General features: G+C 45.1%; 1 protein-coding gene across 1 annotated transcript in view; it reads right to left on the reverse strand.

The window, feature by feature from the left end:
• Window positions 1–5513: 5513 nt before the first annotated feature.
• Window positions 5514–23943, reverse strand: part of SYT12 (synaptotagmin 12) — a 45238-nt gene continuing 26808 nt past the window's right edge. Inside the window, exons 5-8 of the mRNA XM_075280819.1 lie at window positions 13621–13836; window positions 12537–12657; window positions 8368–8501; window positions 5514–5703 (exon numbers count right to left, since the gene is read on the reverse strand). Of these exons, the coding sequence (XP_075136920.1) occupies window positions 5530–5703; window positions 8368–8501; window positions 12537–12657; window positions 13621–13836 (645 nt within the window). The 3' untranslated portion in view covers window positions 5514–5529. The remainder of the gene's footprint in view (window positions 5704–8367; window positions 8502–12536; window positions 12658–13620; window positions 13837–23943) is intronic.

The following is a 23943-nucleotide window of genomic DNA, read 5'->3' on the forward strand; positions in this document are numbered from 1 at the left end:
GAGCATTGCATCTGATCACATGACCCAGAGCTCATGATAAGGTCAGACCCCCCTGAATTCTGCCGCATTTACGCTCGGTGTGACCTCTGTCTACCATAGGGCCGTGTTAGTGTAACTTCCTCGCTAGCGCAGGTTTGGGTCTTCCTGTGACTTGTAGTCCCCGCCGGTGTCCTGATACGTTGCGACGCTCTTTATTAGACTCCTCCTTTATTGCAGTTTTGCATTTCTCTTCTTTTTATTCTCCTCATAAAATAATCACAACCTGACATTTCATTTTGATGTTTTTAATAGAGTTTCATAAAATTTCAAAGAGAATTTTTACAGAAGAAAACCTTAAAATGAAGGTGACAGAATCTCGTAGTAAATCTTCATCGCGCCTCCACGTTATTGCGGTTACGTTCCAGAACTGTCGAGTGAACAGATGGCGGTCGTCTATAGATCCCCTACGAGGAGACGAGCGCCGTAACGAAACATTTATGTACAATAATCATTATTGCTCTTATCTAGTTCCAAAATGGAGTCGTCCGGGAAATTCTTCGTATTGGTGCGAATAGAGATGTAATAAAGAAGATAGAAAATGTAACACTGTGACGGATATCCAGGTGGCCGTTATATAAAAGTGGTGGTCGGAACGCCGGCGGCGTCCTACAGAAGATAGGTGAAGATGGACATGAAGACGCGGCATCAGATACGAAACTGAGCGATATTTACACTTATACTAAGAGAACCGGCGTAATACAAATCTATCGAGGAAATCTTTCCACATCGGTTACTTTACGAGAAGCATCGGGCAGATTGTAACAGACTCAAGACAACCGTTGCAAGTCTCGGACACTGAACCTTGGAATTACTGGACCTTTTACACAAGGAGATTCTCTGCCCATCTAAAGGATGTAGACATTGGCTTATCCACAGGATACACTATGAACGTCTGAGGGTGCCGATCCCACCTGTAAGACCCGCACCTATCTCTAAACTGAACCCCCCACTTCCCCAGGTTTCATCCTGACTCTTACCTGATCGTGATCTTGCTGACAGTGAAGTCCTCAATGGTCGGGATTTATGGAAACATTGTAGCACTGAGCCACAGAAGTGAATGGGATTTATGGAAACATTGTAGCACTGAGCCACAGAAGTGAATGGGATTTATGGAAACATTGTAGCACTGAGCCACAGAAGTGAATGGGATTTATGGAAACATTGTAGCTCTGAGCCACAGAAGTGAATGGGATTTATGGAAACATTGTAGCTCTGAGCCACAGAAGTGAATGGGATTTATGGAAACATTGTAGCTTTGAGCCACAGAAGTGAATGGGATTTATGGAAACATTGTAGCTCTGAGCCACAGAAGTGAATGGGATTTATGGAAACATTGTAGCTTTGAGCCACAGAAGTGAATGGGATTTATGGAAACATTGTAGCTCTGAGCCACAGAAGTGAATGGGACTTATGGAAACATTGTAGCTCTGAGCACAGAAGTGAATGAGACTTATGGAAACATTGTAGCTCTCTGTTCCATTCCATCTCTCCATTCTCTCATAGCTCAGAGATACTCTGTTTCTGTAAAGTCTGACCACTGAGGGCGTCACTGAATCTGGGACAATATAAAAGATTGCTCATCCAGAAACTCATCGACCCATGTAAAAGGCACTGAGTGATGGTCTCAAGTAGACGCCAATCTATTAGTCCAAGGGGAGATCATTTGTAAGATGTAGCAACAGGCGAATGAAGTGTTTCTTAATGTTCCCTCTACACAAATGATATAAAGTATTATATGGCGGTATCTCCAGCACTGTGGCCTGTGTCTCACCTATCGGCAGGACCTCTTAGACACCAGGTGTGGACCCTCATAGGTTGGAGCTGTAGGATGTAAAGCTCCAGCTCCACCGATACCATTGAGAGAGATGATCTCTGTAGTCACTGAACTTCCTCCCATTGGTAGATCATTTTGTAATGTCCATTTCCTTAAAGGAGTTACCCCATGATTTTACCTGCCCAACACTGGATCCTCCAATCACTCAAAAAGGGTTCCCGGAGTGTGGTCATGGGGTTAAAAGGAGATTGTATGGGGTGGTGGTCCCACATGTACCCTGCTGGTCCAGGCATCATCTGTGGGGCCACCTGAGACACTGAATGGAGCCTCTAATCTGATGAATGTTCTAAGAGAGATACAAATGATGGAAACCTGGTCTAGACCTGGATCTTTTATTCAGTGCCCCGACCACCCCCGGCCATATTCCAATTCATACCCCTTTAGTCATATGTTCTCATCTTTGGCCTTCCCGATTATCTAGCCGGGTCCAGGACAATAAACTGATCACAGTGTATCCTGCTGCAAGAAAATAAACTGTATCCGGATCCTGCAGTGCCTCCTCAGGAGAAATGAAGCATTACATGTTTCCAATGGGAGTGGGGACATGTTGGGTCCTCCACAAAGAGCTGCTTGAACCCCTTTCTGCTCTGTCTGGTGGTCCTTAAAGGGAACCTGTGACCCTGATGCTTCCTGTTATAGAGCAGATGGAGCTGAGCACATTCATATAAAGATTTTATGAAGAAAGATTTAATATAACTCGTACATTATTCATGTATACACCTGCACGTTCTGAGCTTAGGAGTCCAGTGGGCGGGATTAGTGAGTCAGTGAGTAGGACCGCCCACCGGACTCCTAAGCCCAGGATGGGCAGGGATATAAATGACAAGTTCTGCAGACTCCTTTATTATACAACAATCTGCAGAACACTCGATTATTGTATCAGTTTTTCTAGAGAACGTCGGGATCCGACACTTTGTATCAAACCACATGTCTAGATCTCTGATCCGTTCCTTCTTAGATTCTATTACCCGGTCACCGCCATCACATCTAAATGGGATATACGGGATAATGCGCCGTATACACTGTATATACTGACATAGTGATGTCATCTTATTAACCCTTCCCACATCGGCTGACCATATTCCCCATCTAATGTATAATAAATGCAGATATTTATGAAGAGTCTTGTAGAAAAATATAAACTGCTTACATGAAATCCGTGAAAAATATAAAGGTTGGCTTCTTTAGGAAAATGTGTTAGTCGAGGACAAGTGTGCGTTGTGTCAAAGGCGATCAAAGGGGTCGTCCAGAATCAGAAAGACAAGACTTATTTATTACATACAGCGCCACCCTTGACCATGGACAGTGCCTGGTATTGCAGTTTAGTCCAATTCAATTGAATGGGGATTATATGCAATACCAAACACGGCCTGTGGATAGAGGTGGCGCTGTTCATGGGCAACCCCTTTATTTGCATTCTTACCAATGCACCTCTGAAGATTCGCAGACGTAACAAATACGCTTAAGAAAATACAATTTCATCTCTTGATCTGAGTGAGTGGCGTGGAGATTTTTGTCTTTGCTAGTATTGCGTTGCCTACAAGTAGCCGCTCTGCTAACCTCACAGTACAGTAGAAAAATATCAGGACGTACTTTGCATGCACATGGCCGACGAGAGCTTGTTCATCTCCATATATTTACATGTCATTACGCCCAGCCCAGAGGCTCGCTGACAACTCCCTCGCCAAGAAATTACAGATTTAGAAAAGGTGCTTAGTCAGACGAAGGTTCTGTCTCATGTCACTAGAAAATGGGAACGGACGGCGCTGGAGGCGGCCCAGGGAGCGAGATGTCGGGATGGCCGTGATTACTGGGATCTTTGGCGGTTAGAATACTGATGGCCTATCATTAGGATCAGGGGCACTAGGGGGCGGTGTATACACAAGGGAGTGGTATATATACTAGGGGGTGGTGTATGCACAAGGGGGCGGTGTATATACTAGGGGGCGGTGTATGCACAATGGGGCGGTATATATACTAGGGGGTGGTGTATACACTAGGAGGCGGTGTATGCGCAAGGGGGTGGTATATACACTAGGGGGCGGTGTATGCACAAGAGGGTGGTGTATACACTAGGGGGCGGTGTATGCACAAGAGGGTGGTATATATACTAGGGGGTGGTGTATACACAAGGGGGCGGTGTATACATAAGTGGGTGGTGTATACACTAGGGTGGCGGTGTATACACTAGGGGGCGGTGTATACATAAGTGGGTGGTGTATACACTAGGGTGGCGGTGTATACACTAGGGGGCGGTGTATACATAAGGCTGCAGTGTTATAGTCAAAAAAGCCCCCCGGACTGCTCACTGTGATCAGGAGATCTCTCCCATCACTACTGATCGCTGGTCACCAGCAGGACCCTGGAGTGAGCGGTGAATATACTACTTGTCATTACTCACCTCTCTCTGCCCTGGACAATGCTCAGACATAGTTCACACCAGTGCCAGGAGCAATGGGAGGCTCTCGGAGTACTGACTATACTCACCATACTCGCTATCCAGGCCTCATACTGTGCAGGGCTGGGGGTCCTAATACTATGTGCGGCCATATATAGGGCAGAACATATGAAGCTTTATATAAAAAGAACTGAGCTTCAAAGCTATAAATATGTTATGAAATAAATCCTGACAGTGTTTTTTTACCTCCATAGACCCCTCCCCCCCCCCCCCACTGGGTTTTCAATATTGGATTGGATTCCCCTTTAAATGCATGGACAGCCCCGACAGTCAACGCTCCGGACTAGACATCAATAAGAGATTACAGACGTGTCCTCCCTGACCTCAGCTCATATAATATCATGAGCTGCTACTAAAACAGGCTGCAATACTCACCGCAACCACTAGATGGCCACACACAGACACAAGTAGGATAAACAACTCGTGACAGAGTATCACAAAATCTTATATTCCTGCACCACCAGGAGGAAAGAGACGGCTGTATTAGGTTGTACCTGAAGGTGCGTTTGGTTATATCAGGACTATATTTTATGAGGGCAGCGTAAGAATCGATTTAACCCTATATGGTTCTCAATATTGTGTCTGTGTCATAGTAACCGTACATACAGTACTCAGTCATTATATGTAGTTATGGCTTTGGTCAGGGGCCGTTGCTAGCCCATTGGCGGTCAGTTCACCCCTAAGTGTTGTAGATACAGTAAATATTAGGCCCCTCCGTCCTCACGATAGCTGGATTTAGTTTCACTTGCGCAGCAAAGCAGATCACGGTTTGGCAATAACGCTGAAAAGCAATAGTAATATTTTTTTGCTATACACAATCCATCCTCAAATAACCCCGGAAAACAAATTCACAAAACAAATCATGAGCGCAGCAGTTGTCGCTTTACCGCCTGGCACAGCAGTTGTCACTACCGCCTGGCGCAGCAGTTGTCATATTACTGCCTGACGCAGCAGTTGTCACTTTACCGCCTGGCACAGCAGTTGTCACTTTACCGCCTGGCACAGCAGTTGTCACTTTACTGCCTGGTGCAGCAGTTGTCACTTTACTGCCTGGCGCAGCAGTTGTCACTTAACTGCTTGAAATCTTACAAGAGTCAGAGGAGTCTGGAGGTGCCATGCACGGTATCTACACAGGTTGGTATAGTGATATGTTTACCGGCCCCACGGTCTCGTGTCCATATCGGGGCCCCCGAGCTCCTTAATTCCTCCGCAGTTGATGCCACATGGACACGGGCTTTCTTAGTGTGGCTAACATTTGGTTCCAGTGAGTCATCCCCATCCCACTAACAGACGGACCGATGATGACATGTCCAATATTCTCGGCCCGTCCATCGTCGCAGCATTCTGCCACTGTAATCCGCAAGGACAGGTCCTGCAATGACAACAAAGCGTCAGGCGTTATCTCCACAATGAAAACAAAAAGCTTAAAGGAAACATTTGTAACAATTGAAATTGCTAAAATGCAACAATGTTGCTAAAACTCAAAATCCTCTGTGTATAAATTTCCTGTGCAGACCAATGTGTCTCCATTGTAACAGACTGCAAACCAATCCTGCGTAGTCTGACCTGCCATCATGTGTTAAGGTGGCAATATACTTAAAGGGGTTTTCCAAAGCTCCACCTGGCGTCTGTACAGCAGAGAGGTCGTGTTTGAGGATTTCCGTGTTCTAACCGCTCAGTGTCCTCCTTAGTATACGGCGTCCTGCGGCCTCGCGCACAAGTCGTTCTTCAATGCCCTATAAATGTCTTCCTTCTCCTAATAACACTTAATCAGAGAACAATCCGCAGTCTGGACACGGAGAAAACAAGTAGTGACAGAGGATTTCCACCTGAATAAAACGCCATCAATAGATCGAGATGCCGCAGATGTCTTCTGAGAGCACATCAGCCCTGGGATTTCTACATCTCAGGAACATGTTGGTGACAACTGCTATTGCATATAACACTGACAACCCTACAAGGTTCAGCCTGCTATATGGTATCTGTATGGGGGGGCGTCATGGTGGCTGACACTGAAACTGTGACCTCTGGTGGAAGGTAACCCCAAATCCAAAAAGATTTGACACTGAAATTGACATTATCTGTTTGGGGAGAGTCGGGGGCCCCTCCTGACCCAGAACATAGTTGGGCTGTCCTGTAGATAGGGGCCTTAAGTAATAGCGAGGTGCTAAGAACTGGAAGAAGACATAAAGCATTGATCTATAGGGAGCTCCTTCCAAAAGGTGGCGCTAGAGCATGTTCTTCTTCTTAGCAAGGAGCTTACTTGTATGTTCCTTACCCAGAATTCTTAGCATATCCGGTCTAATAAGTCCCGGGGCCGCCTCTCACTAGTGAGACACATTACCCCTCCAAAAATATTATGTGATTGGGCCATTTAGATATGAAATCAGAGAAAAAAATTCTCAAAAATTTAGACCCGGGGCAGATAGAAAGCGCTGCTGTGAATACTAATGGGAATATGAGGACAGGGACACAATCACCAGTAATGTATTCTCAGCCAGGTCTCTACTCCATGCCCCCCCCCCCCACCCCCGTATACAGGTTATATGGGATATACGTCCATTGTACAGGTTATATGGGATATACGTCCATTGTACTGGTTATATGGGATATACGTCCATTGTACTGGTTATATGGGATATACGTCCATTGTACAGGTTATATGGGATATACGTCCATTGTACTGGTTATATGGGATATACGTCCATTGTACTGGTTATACGGGATATACGTCCATTGTACTGGTTATACGGGATATACGTCCATTGTACTGGTTATATGGGATATACGTCCATTGTACAGGTTATATGGGATATACGTCCATTGTACTGGTTATATGGGATATACGTCCATTGTACAGGTTATATGGGATATACGTCCATTGTACTGGTTAGATGGGATATACGTCCATTGTACTGGTTATATGGGATATACGTCCATTGTACTGGTTATATGGGATATACGTCCATTGTACTGGTTATATGGGATATACGTCCATTGTACTGGTTATATGGGATATACGTCCATTGTACTGGTTATATGGGATATACGTCCATTGTACAGGTTATATGGGATATACGTCCATTGTACTGGTTATATGGGATATACGTCCATTGTACAGGTTATATGGGATATACGTCCATTGTACAGGTTATATGGGATATACGTCCATTGTACAGGTTATATGGGATATACGTCCATTGTACTGGTTATATGGGATATACGTCCATTGTACAGGTTATATGGGATATACGTCCATTGTACTGGTTATATGGGATATACGTCCATTGTACTGGTTATATGGGATATACGTCCATTGTACTGGTTATATGGGATATACGTCCATTGTACTGGTTATACGGGATATACGTCCATTGTACTGGTTATACGGGATATACCTCCATTGTACTGGTTATATGGGATATACGTCCATTGTACAGGTTATATGGGATATACGTCCATTGTACTGGTTATATGGGATATACGTCCATTGTACAGGTTATATGGGATATACGTCCATTGTACAGGTTATATGGGATATACGTCCATTGTACTGGTTATATGGGATATACGTCCATTGTACTGGTTATATGGGATATACGTCCATTGTACTGGTTATATGGGATATACGTCCATTGTACTGGTTATATGGGATATACGTCCATTGTACTGGTTATATGGGATATACGTCCATTGTACTGGTTATACGGGATATACGTCCATTGTACTGGTTATACGGGATATACCTCCATTGTACTGGTTATATGGGATATACGTCCATTGTACAGGTTATATGGGATATACGTCCATTGTACTGGTTATATGGGATATACGTCCATTGTACAGGTTATATGGGATATACGTCCGTTGTACAGGTTATATGGGATATACGTCCATTGTACTGGTTATATGGGATATACGTCCATTGTACTGGTTATATGGGATATACGTCCATTGTACTGGTTATATGGGATATACGTCCATTGTACTGGTTATATGGGATATACCTCCATTGTACTGGTTATATGGGACTCACCTGCAGGACTATGGCTGGCACGGAGAAGATCATGGCTTCATTGAAGACGGGGTTTCTGTCGTCTCGTTTCACGGCCGTCTTCTTCTTGCTGATCTTCCTGCCATCTTGCAGCAGATAGACTTTCACAAATGGGTCTGTGGATACAAAGTAACAGGATGAGAGTAAACAACGGGCCCCGCTAATGTGGTCTGAGGAGGGTTTAGGCAAATATTTGAGGCTACAGGAAGCAGATACGCGCGGGAACCAACAGTCTCTGATCGAATTTCTGCAAATGGACAAGTAAAACATCTGCTAGAAGCCATTTGTGGAGTTTTATCTTCTGTTCAATGGTTCGGTAAATCCATCATTTGTGTTTACCTTTAGTAAAGAGCAGATAATGCTGAAGATGAGTGTGGGGGAGACGTCAAGGGGCTCTCACCGACCTGTCCTGGACCTCACCGCACGTCCCCCTATTATATGAGTGCAGCTCTGGAGGAACGACACACTAAGCCCGTCCATATATGACATTGGTGCCCTGTCGCGGTGATGCCGCCATGTCCCGCTATGTCTTATGAGGTTCTCCTGCCATGGCCAGATGTGAAGGACAGTCCGTCCGTCCATTATTTCATTGCGGGGTCCTAACACGTGAAACAATATTTGCTTTTTCTCTCCTTTCGGTAGGATAAAGATGAATGTGCGCCCTGACACCGCTGTTATTCTGGGGAATACAAAGCTCTTTCCTGCTCATTGGTATTACAGAGCCGGCACGTTCATACGCCGCCAGCAAAACTATGAAATATCTGCTGACCCGACGTCTTCTGCAAGGTGATGAATACCCCAGATTACCTTTCTAGGAGGATTCGGCCAGCATTACTGCTCAATACTTTAACACTCGCAGATCATTACTTTTATTATCACATAATATTTCAGAACAAGACACAATGTCCGACTATAAATACAGCCAAGTCGTTTTACTGCCTGCCGATACTTTGCCGGATTCTGCGTCTTTACTAAGTAGATTCATATCCACAAATAAAAGGCCTTTGAGTTTTTGTGGAATGGACATAAGATTCAGCACCACGTTCTAGCAAATACTTGGCTGACCCTTGTAATTGTGGTCATTCCCAATTCCCCATATACGTACAGCCAGGTGTGCACATATATATATACAGCTGGGTGTGCACATATATACATACAGCCGGGTGTGCACAAATATATATACAGCCGGGTGTGCACAGATATACATACAGCCGGGTGTGCACAGATATACATACAGCCGGGTGTGCACATATATACATACAGCCGGGTGTGCACAGATTTACATACAGCCGGGTGTGCACGGATATACATACAGCCGGGTGTGCACGGATATACATACAGCCGAGTGTGCACATATATACATACAGCCAGGTGTGCACAGATATACATACAGCCGGGTGTGCACAGATATACATACAGCTGGGTGTGCACAGATATACATACAGCCGAGTGTGCACAGATATACATACAGCCGGGTGTGCACAGATATACATACAGCCGGGTGTGCACAGATATACATACAGCCGAGTGTGCACAGATATACATACAGCCGGGTGTGCACAGATATACATACAGCCGGGTGTGCACATATATACATACAGCCGGGTGTGCACATATATACATACAGCCGGGTGTGCACATATATACATACAGCCGGGTGTGCACATATATACATACAGCCGGGAGTGCACAGATATACATACAGCCGGGAGTGCACAGATATACATACAGCCGGGTGTGCACATATATACATACAGCCGGGTGTGCACATATATATATACAGCCAGGTGTGCAGAGATATACATACAGCCAGGTGTGCACATATATACATACAGCCGGGTGTGCACAAATATATATACAGCCGGGACTCGGGATTGCACAGATATATATACAGCCGGGTGTGCACAGATATACATACAGCCAGGTGTGCACATATATACATACAGCCGAGTGTGCACATATATACATACAGCCGGGTGTGAACATATATACATACAGCTGGGTGTGCACAGATATACATACAGCCGGGTGTGCACAGATATACATACAGCCAGTTGTGCACATATATACATACAGCCGGGTGTGCACAGATATACATACAGCCGGGTGTGCACAGATATACATACAGCCGGGTGTGCACATATATACATACAGCCGGGTGTGCACATATATACATACAGCCGGGTGTGCACATATATACATACAGCCGGGAGTGCACAGATATACATACAGCCGGGTGTGCACAGATATACATACAGCCGGGTGTGCACATATATACGTACAGCCGGGTGTGCACATATATACGTACAGCCGGGTGTGCACAGATATACGTACAGCCGGGTGTGCACAGATACACGTACAGCCGGGTGTGCACAGATACACGTACAGCCGGGTGTGCACAGATACACGTACAGCCGGGTGTGCACATATACACGTACAGCCGGGTGTGCACAGATATACGTACAGCCGGGTGTGCACAGATATACGTACAGCCGGGTGTGCACAGATATACGTACAGCCGGGTGTGCACAGATATACATACAGCCGGGTGTGCACAGATATACATACAGTGAGGTGTGCACAGATATGCATACAGCCGGGTGTGCACATATATACATACAGCCGGGTGTGCACAGGTATATATACAGCCGGGTGTGCACAGGTATACATACAGCCGGGTGTGCACATATATACATACAGCCGGGTGTGCACATATATATATACAGCCAGGTGTGCAGAGATATACATACAGCCAGGTGTGCACATATATACATACAGCCGGGTGTGCACAAATATATATACAGCCGGGACTCGGGATTGCACAGATATACATACAGCCAGGTGTGCACAGATATACGTACAGCCAGGTGTGCACATATATACATACAGCTGGGTGTGCACAATATATATACAGCCGGGACTCGGGATTGCACAGATATACATACAGCCAGGTGTGCACAGATATACATACAGCCGGGACTCGGGATTGCACAGATATACATACAGCCAGGTGTGCACAGATATACATACAGCCGGGACTCGGGATTGCACAGATATACATACAGCCGGGTGTGCACATGTGAGGGGAATGGGAAGGAATATCCAACCTTTGGCCTACAGCTATAGAAGGTGTCTGAGACAATCTGGGTTGGATAACAAGTGTACAAAACTGATCCATGCCCTGTCGATAGCGGGTACCCAGTGGCGCCTCCTACAGCTTGTGATGTCATCGTGCTTAGCTCTTGCACTATACTGATGTCATGGGGCCACTGGTGTCTGCCAGCACACGATGTGTACCCAAGGCTATGATACAGTATCTGCCATGTGCAATCAATGTGTGCTATAATATCACCTGAAAAGCATGCCACCAAGTAGTGGGTCTGATACAGTAAGTGCCCCTAGTGGGGTAACAATTGCTAAATTCTGCTGGGTCGGTCGGTGCTTCCATAGAAGCTGACTGTATCTCTATAGAGGCCAGCAGAACAGAGAACACTGGCAATATGGCGCTTAGTGCGGCCGGCATCATCCCAGGTCTTACACAGCCTTCAAGGCGCTGATCCCTCATGTAGCTACTGCCAAGACTCCACCCCCTTGTGGGTCACCTGGAGTCTTCTACTGGCATAGAAATGAGACATGTGACACCCAACACCATGGCTAACAATGAGCCCCTCCAGGCTGCAGTGCTGAGCGAGGGGATGACTGTCAGTCACCACCAGACCGGGCCCCGGCTCGCCAAGCCTTCACATTACCATGCACCGGTTCACCAAACTGATTGGCATCCTGTTGGCTGCAGCGTTTTCCTTTCCCCACAATCTCTCCCTATGGCTCACTGGCTTGGCCTTGTTAGATGATTCCTACTATTAGTTATCGTCCATCAATGAGCCATCTCTCCATCAGCCAGACCTGTCTCCTCCCCTCAGTAATGGGCCCCTAAACCCAAAGCCATTTCCCTCTTCGGGGAGCCTGGGCACCGGCTGACATCAGACGATCAGTCTACAGAAAAGCAAACAACTTCTTCCGTGGTGCAACTCATAGGAGCACCGGCATCGTTCTGTCTCTAAGGAATCACTGGGCGATACAACGTCTAGAAAGTACCGGAACACTAAGTGGTGAGAAGGGAGTGAAGTGTTACAGGGTCTCCATGCTCTTACCTGCCGTGGTCTTTCCTTCCGTCCACAGCAGGTTCTTTCCTTTGACCACGACCACTGTCAGACGTTCCGCTGTCGGCAGGTAACTCAGAGACAGCAGGATTTCTCCGACAGCATCTGCGGCCTACAAGACAACATTGTGGTTCACAGAACAGAGGTTTACATCATTATCATCTTGTGCCTGCCAATATACAGCAGATCCACAAAGAGCTTTAGGACAAGGGCCAACTTCTTGTTCTTACTGGAGATCTTGAAGATCTTCCACAGCAAAGTCCAAGTACATCCCAAAAAGCTGCGGAGACTTCGTTTTTGCAACTTATTGCAAATCTTATAATAGTTTGACGTGAGTCTGTCACCCCCAAATCTCTAAACCTCTAATAGGATGTTGTAGGTGAGTGACGTAGTGGACAGATCTGTCTAGTGTCAAAGTGCGACCTGGCTGCCGTGTAAATCAAAGTGATCTGTTATGCAACTAATTAATTGTACAATCAGTAAGATAATGTAAAATAATTCAGATTTTTTAAACCTTTTCCTGACTCTGACTCCACCCAATCCCTGCAAAAAGCTGCACCAAATCTATCGGTGCATTTGCAGCCTACATGAGTTTCTCAGTTCCTCATGGGCATATCTGGAGTAGCCAATCAGAACTGGTAAATCTATAATGGGTGTGGTCACAGCAGTAACCTGAACCAATGATGATACAGGAGGTGGTGCTCAGACTACTCCAGACTCCTGTTAGTATAGGCAGCCGACAGTGAAGAGATCTTCAGTCATGCACCTAAATCTCCGCTTATGACTTATTTGGATCATATTGACTAATTTGTTACTAGTATGTTCCTATGGACTTATCTGGAGCAGCCAATCAGAACTGGTAAATCTATAATGGGTGTGGTCACAGCAGTAGCTTGAACCAATGATGAGACAGGAGGTGGTGCTCAGACTACTCCAGACTCCTGTTAGTATAAGCAGCCGACAGTGAAGAGATCTTCAGTCATGCACCTAAATCTCCGCTCATGACTTATTTAGATTAAATTGACTTATTGTTCCATTTCCTTTGTTACTAGTAAAGGCAGAGAAGTGAACCGACCTTATTGACGTCCTGAAGGTATATCCACGTATTAAACGGCCTCACACTCAGGTCCAGGTCCGACAACTTCAGCTCCGCTACTCCCGTGCTGACGTTCCTTTCATCCCCGTCTATTGCAAAAATAGAAAACCTCAGGCTGTTTTCTTCCAGCGCCAGCGGATCGAGGGGAATGGAAAACTTCTCATCAAATAAAACTGAATATGCATTTCTCTGTATCTGTCAAAACAAAAACGATATGCATATGTTCTAGGGACAAACCTGATAGAAAGTCTGCGGGAATAAACATAGAGAATCTCCTTGGGATATTCACAATAGGCTGCCATGTTTGGAAACACACAGAGGACGTGACAAAAGACGAGACTTGGGGGTTTTCTTTTTCATTAGACTAATGTCCTAAGCCTGGAGCGAAAAATACAAGAATTAACCTAGTAAGGTCTCATAGGAGACTGAAGCAGCAGATGCTACGGGGAGATGTGAGCTCAGAAGACTTCAGAAGAAGCTGCGGGTGGACTGGCATACAAAAAGCCAAGGAGACATCAGAGAAACCAGAAAATAGAGATCCGACCACTAAACTGATAGAGCAAGAAATTCCCCAGCACACAATGAGGGGCTAAGGGGTGGCACCACCAAGCAAGTTCTGACCTATCCATAGCAAGTGAACCCCATTGTCAGAATCGGAGGTGCCCCCAACTGATCAACAAGTTACTGGCTTACTATAGTGGTGCAAATAATATAATAATAATAATAAATGGTATTTCTATAGCGCCAACATATTCCGCAGCGCTGTACAATTTGTAGGGTTCAAATACAGACACAAAGATATATTACAAAGAAAATCATTTCACACAATGGGACTGAGGGCCCTGCTCGCAAGAGCTTATAATCTATGAGGTAGAGGGGGGACACAGGAGGTAGCAGGGGCGGCATTGCTTATACAGAGGTCAGACACTTCTGTAATAGAGGTGACTGTCATTACACAGACATAAGACTTTATGAGCCGTCACCAGTCGTGTCCTGTAACATGTGGATGGAGCTCGGACCTATAAAGTTACCCTGAGATGACATCATATCATGTGGGGTAATGTGGGAGCGGGGACAGAGGAGGGGGAAGGGTTTACATTAGACATTGTGATCGGCCGCTCTGATAAGATGTGTCTTTAGTTTGCGTTTGAAACTGTAGAAATTGGGAGTTACTCTAATTGTCTGGGGTAGAGCATTCCAGAGAAGTGGTGCAGCTCGGGAGAAGTCTTGTATATGAGCAGGGGAGGTTCTGATAATAGGGGATGGAAGTGTTAGGTCATTGAGTGAGCGGAGAGCGGGGGTTGGGCGGTAGATAGAGATGAGGGAGGAAATATAGGGAGGTGCGGCATTATGGAGAGCCTTGTGTATGAGAGTGCAAACTCTTGGGGTCACAATAAAAGTTCACAAAACTCAGTGACAATCCCTGGTGAGAAGATTTTTGCAGAGCTTAGTGCAAAATTGCCACGAATGTCTCAGACTACTCCACGTACACTGGATTGTCATAGTCTGAGATACTCTCCACTGCCCATGGGTGGACCAACTGATCAGAGTATGGAGGGTGCCTAAGACTAAAGCTCAGAGAAACTGTGGCCATGCCATAAAGAGGGGGCTGGGAATCAAGAAAGACGAAGAAGTAGGACACAAGATACTGTAACTATCAAGTACGGCGCCAGATACTGTAACTATCAAGTGGGACACCAGATACTGTAACTATCAAGTACGGCACCAGATACTGTAACTATCAAGTACGGCACCAGATACTGTAACTATCAAGTACGGCACCAGATACTGTAACTATCAAGTACGGCGCCAGATACTGTAACTATCAAGTAGGACACCAGATACTGTAACTATCAAGTACGGCACCAGATACTGTAACTATCAAGTACGGCACCAGATACTGTAACTATCAAGCACGGCGCCAGATACTGTAACTATAAAGTACGGCACCAGATACTGTAACTATCAAGTACGGCGCCAGATACTGTAACTATAAAGTACGGCACCAGATACTGTAACTATCAAGTACGGCGCCAGATACTGTAACTATCAAGTATGGCGCCAGATACTGTAACTATCAAGTAGGACACCAGATACTGTAACTATCAAGTACGGCACCAGATACTGTAACTATCAAGTACGGCGCCAGATACTGTAACTATCAAGTAGGGCACCAGATACTGTAACTATCAAGTAGGGCACCAGATACTGTAACTATCAAGTACGGCGCCAGATACTGTAACTATCAAGTACGGCACCAGATACTGTAACTATCAAGTAGGACACCAGATACTGTAACTATCAAGTAGGACACCAGATACTGTAACTATCAAGTACGGCGCCAGATACTGTAACTATCAAGTACGGCGCCAGATACTGTAACTATCAAGTAGGGCACCAGATACTGTAACTATCAAGTACGGCACCAGATACTGTAACTATCAAGTACGGCACCAGATACTGTAACTATCAAGTAGGGCACCAGATACTGTAACTATCAAGTACGGCACCAGATACTGTAACTATCAAGTACGGCGCCAGATACTGTAACTATCAAGTACGGCGCCAGATACTGTAACTATCAAGTAGGGCACCAGATACTGTAACTATAAAGTAGGGCACCAGATACTGTAATACTGGTATTGTTAGCGAGCGCTGCTTAATAGAAGTGATCGCATACACAACGGATTAAATTTGATGCGACTTTTCGGCAACTTGTTTTGATGCGCATCTGACTATGACACAACTATCTCACTATCCGGCCCTGCGCCTGCGTATAAGGGGTGCATAAGTGATTTTGATGGCGTAGACTCCCTTTAAGGCCGGGGCCTCCATTTTATGAGAATTCTGTGTTTTACAATTCCTGCAAAGTGGGTAGAATCTGGCGAATCCCATCTACACCTTGCAGAAAAAATATACAGTGAAAAAGCTGCAATTTCAAAAAGGCCCCTGATTTTTTTAAAAAAATCGCAGCGCGCCAATGATACCTACGGAAACGTAGAAAGTGCGCAGAGGAAAACTCTGCAATCTGTCTGTGAAAAACGCTGCAGAAATAGAAGCCAAGCATTTGCAGCGTGGTGTTTTCCGCAGCGCTCTTAGGCTCGCTACGGGGGGGCCTTAGCCTTAGAGTCTACACGGCAGCGGTCGCTCGGTATTTCTCTGCCCTCCCCCGCCTCTGTAGTCTCTGCTGTATTTGTTAGAGATCAGCATCTGATGCAGCAAAACTCAGTCAAGCAATGAACATTTCCAAAAGGAACAAATTGATGCAACTGGGATTTCCTGCCGAGATGGGGGATTATCTGTCATATGTTGCCGGGTTTTATCTATCCGGCTGCCCGCTGGTTAAATCTCTGCGGCTCTCGCTTACTTTTTGAGAGCAGAGAATGTTGTAGAGGGAATACAGAGGAGGAATGAGGTTATACAGTCCTATGAAAAAGTTTGGGCACCCCTATTAATCTTAATCATTTTTAGTTCTAAATATTTTGGTATTTGCAGCAGCCATTTCAGTTTGATATATCTAATAACTGATGGACACAGTAATATTTCAGGATTGAAATGAGGTTTATTGTACTAACAGAAAATGCGCAATATGCATTAAACCAAAATTTGACCGGTGCAAAAGTATGGGCACCTGAACAGAAAAGTGACATTAATATTTAGTAGATCCTCCTTTTGCAAAGATAACAGCCTCTAGTCGCTTCCTGTAGCTTTTAATCAGTTCCTGGATCCTGGATAAAGGTATTTTGGACAAACAATTCGCGTTCAGTTAAGTTAGATGGTCGCCGAGCATGGACAGCCCGCTTCCAATCATCCCACAGATGTTCAATGATATTCAGGTCTGGGGACTGGGATGGCCATTCCAGGACATTGTAATTGTTCCTCTGCATGAATGCCTGAGGATTTGGAGCGGTGTTTTGGATCATTGTCTTGCTGAAATATCCATCCCCGGCGTAACTTCAACTTCGTCACTCTTGAACATTATTCTCAAGAATCTGCTGATACTGAGTGGAATCCATGCGACTCTCAACTTTAACAAGATTCCCGATGCCGGCATTGGCCACACAGCCCCAAAGCATGATGGAACCTCCACCAAATTTTACAGTGGGTAGCATGTGTTTTTCTTGGAATGCTGTTTCTTTTTGGACGCCATGCATAACGCCTTTTTTTATAACCAAACAACTCAATTTTTGTTTCCAAAATGAAGCTGCCTTGTCCAAATGTGCTTTTTCATACCTCAGGCAACTCTATTTGTGGCGTACGTGCAGAAACGGCTTCTTTCTCATCACTCTCCCATACAGCTTCTATTTGTGCAAAGTGCGCTGTATAGTTGACCGATGCACAGTGACACCATCTGCAGCAAGATGATGCTGCAGCTCTTTGGAGGTGGTCTGTGGATTGTCCTTGACTCTTCTCACCATTCTTCTTCTCTGCCTTTCTGATATTTTTCTTGGCCTGCCACTTCTGGGCTTAACAAGAACTGTCCCTGTGCTCTTCCATTTCCTTACTATGTTCCTCACAGTGGAAACTGACAGGTTAAATCTCTGAGACAACGTTTTGTATCCTTCCCCTGAACAACTATGTTGAACAATCTTTGTTTTCAGATCATTTGAGAGCGGGCTGTCCATGCTTGGCGACCATCAAACTTACCTGAACTTGAATTGTTTGTCCAAAATACCTTTATCCAGGATCCAGGAACTGATTAAAAGCTACAGGAAGCGACTAGAGGCTGTTATCTTTGCAAAACGAGGATCTACTAAATATTAATGTCACTTTTCTGTTGAGGTGCCCATATTTTTGCACCGGTCAAATTTTGGTTTAATGCATATTGCGCATTTTCTGTTAGTACAATAACCCTCATTTCAATCCTGAAATATTACTGTGTCCATCAGTTATTAGATATATCAAACTGAAATGGCTGCTGCAAACACCAAAATATTTAGAACTAAAAATGATTAAGATTAATAGGGGTGCCCAAACTTTTTCATAGGACTGTATATAATGAGGGCAAGACTGGAAACCTCCGAGAGCCGCTCCCTGTGCAGCGAGGGATGAGCTATATGGGACATAGGGGCAATAGCAAACAGGGACACATGAGAAGAGCGCCCCCCGTAGGAGGGTTATTCCATCTGAGTGTCTTAGATTGCATGGGAGGAATACAGACCCCAGGGTGCCCTGTGCAAGGACAGTCAGGCTCTTCGATAGGTCACCATCGGTGCAGCATTGCTTATAGTTAATAGTCACATCCTTATTTTTATGTCTATTTACAAGTCTAGAGACTGAATCCGATTGTAAATGACACTTTTTTGCTCATCCTAATCTTCCTCATTAATGAATAGCATGCCAGAACTGCAGTAAAGACTGACATACACAGCGAAGTATATTCATTTAAACACCATTGTAGGCACAGCTAAGGCCCTTTCTATATAGGGGATGAACATATAGGGACAGTATCAATGATCCCATTCCCATTCAGTATCATAGTTGCCATATGCAATCATTATGAGCAGTAATTCTCCCTCTGTGTATATATTTTGCACACATCGACCATCTTAACCCAACTAATCCTCTGTTACAGAATCCTTCTTTATATATGATGGCACACACTGCGCTGCATTGCTATTTTTCCTCTTAACAGACAGGTATCTTGGCGGGACCTGAAGAATCCTATTGTAAGTCAGTGGGATACCCCGACATAAGATCTGGGACTTCACTACAATTTCACTTTGTAACGGAAACCAGAAGACAGCAGTGAACAGAGATTGAGTCTTGTATTATTTTTCAGTTCACAGTTAAAGGGGGTGTCCAGCTCCAAGTCGATTTTTCCCATCTCAGGGTTTCACCTGTTCTCTTGTCTCCTCTCCCCTCCAGTTCCAGGTTTTGCATGGTGGGCTTAGACTCTCCAGGTCAGTGCACCCAAGGCTAACATATACATGATTGTGTTTGGGTTTGTAGGCCAGTGATGTTCTTGCCCTTTTTGTGCCTTGATGATCTGACAGGAGGCTCCAATAGCTGTCAATCCCTGTGAATGGAAATAGGGACTGATGACACCAACCCGGCCACTGCGTCTAGATAGCAGAGGTGGTCTGAAATCTACCCAAGAGGAGGTAGAATGAGTGGTATCTGGCAAACAGGGCAAGGATAAAGCAAAGGATTGGGCTTTAAGATTAAGCTACAAGTTTCCATCTAGTCCTGAAGATGGGAACAACCTTTAAAGGGGTTCCCAGGACTTAAATATTCATGATCTATTCTGGTATATCCCTTTATACTTGGTGGGATCAGACAATGTTCTTCCTTTTGGAGGAGAGCTCATCTGCCCATAATCTAGATCTCGCCAATGGGACCAGCACCCGCACAGCCTGGCGGACACCCGGATATAATGCCAGGGTTCTGCTCGGAGCTTCCCTTTAAGCTGTAGTAGTAAATTCATCCCACTAATTGTTCCAATCTGCAGAACACAAGGTCAGTTTAATTAATCCCCCCCGAGACACAACGTTTTATACAACAATGCTACATCAGCCGCCCGTCCATTTACTGTATTGATCCGACTAAGCTTGTAATGAACAATGATCGCTAACTCCAACCGCGGTAATCCCAGCTAGAGGCGCAACATAGTAAGAGGACCCCGAGTGTATATGGACAATAGGGATGGATATGGACAGGCTTCAGGGCTGTATCATCTGCTGCGCCATATTGTACACATGTCAATAATATCAAATGGGATGACTCAAGACATATCCGTGTAAGGCAAAGTCCATGGAAGTGACAGGAAGACGAGATTCAATGGATTATGTTATTATAAAGTCTGGACTTGGGTTACATGGAGACATTGGGTGGGATCAGAAGACCCAAATCTACAGCAGTAATAGAGACAGTGACTACCTTAGATCGGACTGGATATGTGTAAACTTTGGCAGGTCTTCAGGATCAGGAGACCAAAGTCTACAGCAGTAGTAGAGATGGCGGAGACAATGACTACCTTAGATGTATCAGCCTGGATTATTGTAGACATTGGGTGGTCATTGGGATCAGGATACAGAAGTCTATAGCAGTAATAGAGATGGCGGAGACAGTGACTACCTTAGATCGGCCTGGATATGTGTAAACTTTGGCAGGACTTCGGGATCAGGAGACCAAAGTCTATAGCAGTAATAGAGATGGCGGAGTCAGTGACTACCTTAGATGTATCAGCCTGGATTGTTGTAGACATTGGGTGGTCATTGGGATCAGGAGACCAAAGTCTATAGCAGTAATAGAGATGGTGGAGACAGTGGCTACCTTAGATCTATCAGCCTGGATTATTGTAGACATTGGGTGGTCATTGGGATCAGGATACAGAAGTCTATAGCAGTAATAGAGATGGTGGAGACAGTGACTACCTTAGATGTATCAGCCTGGATTATTGTAGACATTGGGTGGTCATTGGGATCAGGATACAAAAGTCTATAGCAGTAATAGAGATAGTGGAGACAATGACTACCTTAGATGTATCAGCCTGGATTATTGTAGACATTGGGTGGTCATTGGGATCAGGATACAGAAGTCTATAGCAGTAATAGAGATGGTGGAGACAGTGACTACCTTAGATGTATCAGCCTGGATTATTGTAGACATTGGGTGGTCATTGGGATCAGGATACAGAAGTCTATAGCAGTAATAGAGATAGTGGAGACAGTGACTACCTTAGATGTATCAGCCTGGATTATTGTAGACATTGGGTGGTCATTGGGATCAGGATACAGAAGTCTATAGCAGTAATAGAGATGGTGGAGACAGTGACTACCTTAGATGTATCAGCCTGGATTATTGTAGACATTGGGTGGTCATTGGGATCAGGATACAGAAGTCTATAGCAGTAATAGAGATAGTGGAGACAGTGACTACCTTAGATGTATCAGCCTGGATTATTGTAGACATTGGGTGGTCATTGGGATCAGGATACAGAAGTCTATAGCAGTAATAGAGATGGTGGAGACAGTGACTACCTTAGATGTATCAGCCTGGATTATTGTAGACATTGGGTGGTCATCCGGATCAGGAGACCAAAATAATTGGTTTGGAAGGTATTTTAGCCAGACTCCTCTGCATGCTTTATTATACCGCTCCCAATGACTTAGGTTGGGCCTGTCCTAATATAGAGATGTCTTCTTTGTTACCTTCCCTCTTGGCTCACTGTATGACTGACATGTGATAACCAGCTTTGATGAAAAACATGATTTCGCAGGAAGCTGCTCATGCTCTGTGTGTCTCTGTGGGGCCATCCAGTGGTTGTGACGTGAACTGCAACCTGTTAAGAATTTTGCTTGTATGTCTTGATCATAGGCATGAAAAGTAAGGATGGATATATCAATATATTCTGCGCGTTTCAGCTACGGCCGTCTTCAGTCATTGTCGGCACCAGAATAGACATCATCATTGGGGATAATTTAGGAAAAATGGATCCGGGGCAGGTAAGTAGATTTCTCCATCATTATGGACAGGAAAATGGATTAGAAAGAGCTGAATAATGGATGGCGATGTCACCGGCGTTGCGTCCATTAGTAATAGAGATGTAACCATTGGCTCTCCTACAGACTGTAATGATCTGTATTCTTCACTAGCCTTGGTACGGCTGTCACTCGCCCGGGCTCTGCGGAGTCTCACAAAACACATGATAAGATCAGATTCTATTTTAATATAAAGTATCTGACATATCTGAAACATATTGAAACGCTTCTGCGGCGCTCGGGGGCTTATTCTCCATTAATTAATGTAAAATCCACCGGCTACAAAGACCCAGTAACATATAGAAGAGCGAGAAGAGGTCGGGAGTGTTGGTACGTGGATGTGTCCACCATGACGGGGTCAAATTATTCATGGAACCAATTCAATATAATATCACAACAAGATAGTAAGAGCTTTGACCGGGCGCAGACCACGGACATCCCATATCTGATTGCACCCAGCGTTGCGGAGGTCCTTCTAAGTTATGGGTCACCAGTAACTAGGAATGGGCAATTATGTCCTAAATCAGAATGATGGTTCGTTACCTTTTTTACAAGCTCCGCCCCCTGTTCATACGCCACACCACGGAGCAGAATTTTGGTTGTTCACATATCACCAACCCTAATTGGACAGCGTATAGTTAGTGACGTATCTGAGACCTATGGGAAGTGCATACTGATGGTCTATCCAAGGTAGTAGAATTTTTTTCTCTAGCCCCCACCATCCCTGAGCAATCAATGCTGTTAGCTTTGGTGTCTGATTGGCTCTGTACTGTCAGGAGGGCGGGGTCAGGCAGGAGCAGACAAGGGGGGTGTGATTCTGAGCTCTGACACGCTCCCCTGTCTGACACCGCCCACCTGACATTACAGAGCTGAAATAGCACATCAGGCACCAAAGCTAATGACGCTTGTTGCTCAGGAATGGTGGGGGCGAGAGAGAAAATTCCAATTGCGGTAAAAGCAACCATTAACAGATGATAAGAACATGAATTGGTGGAAACAATCAGCCAGTAGACGCCGTACAGGGAGTGCCCCAGAGGAATAACTACAACCACCCTCACCAGCCCTGCACATCCCTATGGAGTGAGCGGGGTCAGATACAGATAGGTCTGGGCACCGTGTCCATGTCACACCCCTGACAATGCATTGTGTCTTCACTTGCTATCTGGATGCTACACTTAGATCTATAGAAGAACATAGCAAATGAATCCGGAAAGTGCTAGAAGGGAAGAAAGCAGAGGCTGAAATGCTGCGAATTACCGAGCGCCCGGGACCAAAGCACAGAACAAGCAAAGCATGAAAGCCTAATGAAGTCTATGCAGACATTATGTGCACAGCAGGAGATGCTCGTCTTTATTTTAGACTTCAAGGCTTTGTAGACTTCTGCATCTTGTACAATCCTAACATTAAAGGGGGTCAAAGGATATTTTTGGTTTCTGATCTTCTGCAGTCAGTAGACTGGCAGGAAGGGGTTAAGGATTGGCCGCCATCGCCTGCCAGACTTGTTTTGTAGTCTCTTGTACGGTTGTATTTATTATAATGAAGAGTCTTAGAGAAAATCCTGCAGCAGAGACGGAGCTGGACAAGATTTTCCGCTGTCATATTTTAATGAGTATCTAGCATATTAAAGTTGTAGCACAGACACCCACGCAGCGTAGCACGGGGAGGCTGGAGCCTGGCAAGCAGTATCCCCCAAGGACGGGCGCCTGCCTTCGCTGCTTGTCTATACGATTCACTGGCTTTCTAGATTACTCCACTGCAATGTCTTTTAACATGGAAGAAGGTGGGAGTGCGAAGAGAGTCATGTAATGAATGGAGAGCT

Source organism: Leptodactylus fuscus, chromosome 7, assembly GCF_031893055.1.
Source record: "Leptodactylus fuscus isolate aLepFus1 chromosome 7, aLepFus1.hap2, whole genome shotgun sequence".
NCBI lineage: Eukaryota > Metazoa > Chordata > Amphibia > Anura > Leptodactylidae > Leptodactylus > Leptodactylus fuscus.